Source organism: Mizuhopecten yessoensis, unplaced genomic scaffold (assembly GCF_002113885.1).
Source record: "Mizuhopecten yessoensis strain PY_sf001 unplaced genomic scaffold, ASM211388v2 scaffold716245, whole genome shotgun sequence".
Classification (NCBI taxonomy): Eukaryota; Metazoa; Mollusca; class Bivalvia; order Pectinida; family Pectinidae; genus Mizuhopecten; species Mizuhopecten yessoensis.
The window spans coordinates 220,467-225,870 of NW_018480020.1; the positions used below are offsets into that span (position 1 = coordinate 220,467).

Sequence of the window (5,404 nt, forward strand, 5' to 3'; positions counted from 1 at the left end):
GGGAAGAAAACTCTCCCTTTGCCTTCGACTCCCTCTAGTACTGCGTAGTTCACAAATATTTTTCAAAATCACTTCATCAAAGAAAATTTGACAGTTGTATCTTTTGTGAATTTGAATATTTGAAAATTTGTGGTCAGACTAAAATTTAGAGTTTTGCAGTATTTATGGATTACAGATCTCTCCCCACCCAACAAAAAAACAGGTCATCACATGAACTGACGAAGAAATATGCTCACTCGCACACCCAAATCAATACTGATGAAATTCTCACCTATATCAAATCCGAGCCGTCATATGTTCTGACAAAGAAGCATGCTCACGTGAATCCCAGCAGTCACATATTCTGATTAGGAAACATCCCTGACCAAGCTGAATCCCAACAATCCCCTTTTACTGACAAAGAGACAACTCTTCATTACCTGACTCACAGCTGTCTGATGTTTGACAAAGAAATAAACCTACCCCACTTAAAATCTGTCTGTCAGATGTGCTGATGAAAAATATTGGGCTACATTCGCGTATCACAGTTGAAACGATACAGGTGTGGCAGAAATATTTCACGATAAACGAATGCACTTGGACCGAATTATAGGCAGAGCTAAAAAAAATAACAATAACAATATATCAAGAAAATCATTTCCTTCTTTCACACGTCCACTTAATTATTTATGGTCTGGACCCCTCAATCTTCAATTGCCGATTATTCCTGAGGTCCTTGAATGGAAAGATTCAATGAATAGATTTTCTTCAATTTTTTTCAGCATACCAAGAAAGTTAAGGACCTTGATGGTAAAATCATTGAGTGCTCTTGGGATGGCAAAGAGTGGCAGTTTATGAGACAGAGGACTGATAAATCTCATCCCAACAGTTACAACACAGCTATGGGTAAATATAGACAAATCTCACCCCAACAATTACAACACTGCTATGGGTTGATATAGACAAATCTCACCCCAACAATTACAACACTGCTAAGGATAAATATAAATAAATCTCACTCCAACAGTTACAACACAGCTATGGGTTAATATAGACAAATCTCACCCCAACAGTTACAACACCGCTATGGGTAATTATAGACAAATCTCATCCCAACAGTTACAACACAGCTATGGGTAAATATAGACAAATCTCACCCCAACAATTACAACACTGCTATGGATAAATATAGATAAATCTTACTCCAACAGTTACCCAACTGCTATGGGTAATTATAGACAAATCTCACCCCAACAGTTACACAACTGCTATGGGTAAATATAGACAAATCTTATTCCAACAGGTACAACACTGCTATGGGTTAATATAGACAAATCTCACCCCAACAGTTACAACACCGCTATGGGTAAATATAGACAAATCTCAATCCAAGCAGGTACAACACAGCAATGGGTGATTATAGACAAATCTCACCCCAACAATTACAACACCGCTATGGGTAAATATAGACAAATCTCATCCAAGCAGGTACAACACTGCTATGGGTAAATATAGACAAATCTCACCCCAACAGTTACAACAAAGCTTTGGGTAAATATAGACAAATCTTACTCCAACAGTTACAACACAGCTATGGGTTGATATAGACAAATCTCACCCCAACAATTACAACACTGCTAAGGGTAAATATAGATAAATCTCACTCCAAAAGTTACAACACAGCTATGGGTAAATATAGACAAATCTCACCCCAACAGTTACAACACAGCTTTGGTTAAATATAGACAAGTCTCACCCCAACAGTTACAACACAGCTTTGGTTAATATAGACAAATCTCACCCCAACAATTACAACACTGCTATGGGTAAATATAGATAAATCTCACTCCAACAGTTACAACACAGCTATGGGTAAATATAGACAAATCTCATCCAAGCAGGTACAACACTGCTATAGGTAAATATAGACAAATCTCATTCCAACAGTTACAACACAGCTATGGGTAAATATAGACAAATCTCACCCCAACAGTTACAACACCGCTATGGGTAAATATAGACAAATCTCATCCAAGCAGGTACAACACTGCTATGGGTAAGAAGGGAAAAGTGCAACTCAGCTACTGGTTGATAAGTTTAAATCTATGTACTTCAGTAGAGATAAATCCACACACGACAGTTAAGTTGAGAATTTTACAACTCAACTGTGGGTAAATAATTTCAAGGTTGATGATTGTCGAAATACTGTATGTAATACTAGATATGCTCTTTACTCACATTAACGGTCATCATGAACTTGCCTTCATTATGACTGCCCACTTAGTGAGTAGGGTATATATAGTAATCACTTTGTTGGAGCATCTGTCCGGGTGTTTGTCCATGCATTTTTAACGTGTAACAGTAGCATGTTAAATACTTATACATTTTAAAATGATGATGATGAAATTGCATTCATAGCTTTATGAATGCGTTTTTTTCTGATAATGCTTATAGAAGTACATGTAATGGAAATGTGAATATCTAAGTTTGTTAGGAGAAACTGTTCTGATCTCGGATCAGTTGTAATGTCTTAAAAGAAACAAGTTTTAAAAGAAATGAAAGTAATATTCAGAAATGGAATAACTAATCCAGGCAGAAATAGAATAACTGATCAGCCTGGTGCCTTTGATTATTATCAATAGAAAAATATCTTTGTATTTCCAGGAGTTTGGCAGAGTATACAGAAACCAGTGACAAAAGACATTTTATTCAGTGCTGTCGAAAACTTACCTAGTCATTTGACTAAACCAGAGCAAGTGAGAACACGGCCCCCGGGGCCGGAGAATACGGGTGAGGGAAGCGACAGAGACCTTATGCCACCTCCCTTCAAACAATCCAGACAGGATGAGACTGGTACATGAAAGTGCTTCTCATTGATGTGTCATATTTAAAAAACAATGCATCAGACTTTGATGAAGTTTAATAAGGATGCCTGTCATGCGTCAGAAGATGAATGCGTGACGCTTCCATACTGAGACATGTTGTGAAACTCATGTGTTGCTAAAATGATCTCTATACAAAAGGAAAAACCCTCGCTGTATAAAAGATATCCGGAATATGATATTATAATATTTTGTTTTGTCATTTCTAAGATAAATGATAAAAGACAGGTTTTTCCTAACTGACCCAGTAAGTCAGAGATGGGTGGTGGGTACTGACAGCCATTACAGGTCTCTAATACTTGCCATTGACAACAAACTTATTGCAATTCAAAGAAGGGACATCATGGATTGATTCCCAAGACAACCATGTCAAAATATACCATAAATGTTTCAAGTCGTTTAGCACAGAAAATGCCATAGATGTTGTTTCAAAACAGTCCGTATAAAAATCACCATGAATGATGTTTAAGGATGGTCATCACAAAAATAAAAATCCCAAATCACAAGGTTTTCAATTGTTTGGATGATGCAAACTTTTGCAGTCTGATTTAAAACCCAGTAAGTTAAGTAGCACACTTATTTGTACATGATACAAATTCTTGTCTTCAGACTAGAAAATTTTCAATAATGTTTCTTGTGATACAAAGCTTAATTGATGGTCTTTTAAGATGGACAACATAGTTTCCCAAAAACTGAGAAAGAAAGAATCTCGTTTTAAAAGCAGGACCGATCATAACCCCAGGTGGATTATTCTTATCCATAATTACCAGCCCAGGAGGTGTTACTGTAATGTTGAATGTTTACCAACACGGCATACTTTGTATTTGCAACTGAGGGTACTTGAATGTGTGTTTACCTACTGATCAGGATCATTTGAGTGCTTACATACTGATCAGGATCATCTGAGTGCTTACATACTGATCAGGATCATTTGAGTGCTAACATACTGATCAGGATCATCTGAGTGCTTTTCCCAAACCACTGGGTACATTCGCGTTACCGGTTGAAACGGTTGAACCTGTAAAGAAAACGACAGGTACAGATCTTGACCGAGGCTGACCTCAGGAAAATTTGGCACGTTTAGATTGAGGGGTCCAGACATGCCTGACCGAAACTAAAATGCTGACTATTGCCAATTTGCGTTATTTCTTTCTAAAACAATGTCAAGTCACATGTAGTTTTTAAGTTACGTTATGTAATTCAGTGGACGGATGAAAGAAGGTCATAATATTCTTGAAACACTGTTTTTTATTCTCCAAAACTGTGGATTTGTAGCTCTGCTTATAGAACGGTCCAAGTGTGTTCGTTTATCGTGGAAAATTTCTGCGCCACACGTACCGTTTCAACCGGGATACGCGAATGTAGCCTTAGTGTACATTCGCGTTACCGGTTGAAACGGTTGAACCGGTTGAACCTGTAAAGAAAACGACATGTACAGATCTGGACCGAGGCTGACCTCAGGAAAATTTGGCACGTTTAGATTGAGGGGTCCAGACGCGCCTGACCGAAACTAAAATGCTGACTATTGCCAATTTGCGTTATTTCTTTCTAAAACAATGTCAAGTCACATGTAGTTTTTAAGTTACGTTATGTAATTCAGTGGACGGATGAAAGAAGGTCATAATATTCTTGAAACACTGTTTTTTATTCTCCGAAACTGTGGATTTTTAGCTCTGCTTATAGAACGGTCCAAGTGTGTTCGTTTATCGTGGAAAATTTCTGCGCCACACGTACCGTTTCAACCGGGATACGCGAATGTAGCCNTACCCCTCCCCTCTTTTACCTTGGATGATATAAACTGCTCATTTGTATTTGATATGTTTTCCTTTTAAAGGAACATTTATTTATAATCACCTGGAGGTAAATACATATCATCTTGTTCTTAAAGGAGTATTAAATATTCATAAACACCTATGATCATATTCCTCTCCTGATAAATTCTGGGTTTATTACACATGTACCTTTAAATATAAAACAGGTAAGGTTATATATAATTATGACATTGTCTCTTGGTCTTCCTGGTGTAACAGGAAGGAAAATGCACAGCCAGACCAGGATTTGAACCTTGAACCTCTTAACTCTTAGACAGATGCTCTTACCAATTAGCTACCTGGTCGCAGGTGATCGACCCTGTCCAGTTCCACTACGCTGACATAGGATCCTTTTACGGTAGCCGTTTTGTACATAGCATGTGTCTGGGAGCTAGTACCCCTCATTGTTCAAACCCCTGGTATTGCAAGGAACTCTTAACCCTTTCACCACTGTAGACCATAATGGACTCTTCCAGATTAATGCATGGTAGAGTTCACTCAAGTTACATGGGAATGAAAGGGTTAAGCAAATTTGTAACAGTACCGGTATACTGTTACATCAATGCACATTAATTTATTATAAAATGTCACTTTTTGTTCTTCTTAATAACGTATAATAGCATCAAGGATTATGTTCACTGAATCTTTTAACAGATCCAGGGTAATGTTCAGCAAAGAGATGAAATTATATCCTAATCAGATGGGAAGGAAGTGTGTTATCATGGCAAGACT

The 5,404-nt window shown here is 37.5% G+C and overlaps 1 protein-coding gene across 1 annotated transcript in view; it reads left to right on the top strand.

Moving 5' to 3' along the window:
- LOC110442300 (mRNA-capping enzyme-like) overlaps positions 1–3,042 on the top strand; it is a 20,543-nt gene extending 17,501 nt beyond the window's left edge. Inside the window, exons 18-19 of the mRNA XM_021485831.1 lie at positions 762–885; positions 2,644–3,042. Coding sequence (XP_021341506.1) covers positions 762–885; positions 2,644–2,840 — 321 coding nt within the window. The 3' untranslated portion in view covers positions 2,841–3,042. The remainder of the gene's footprint in view (positions 1–761; positions 886–2,643) is intronic.
- Positions 3,043–5,404: the final 2,362 nt, after the last annotated feature.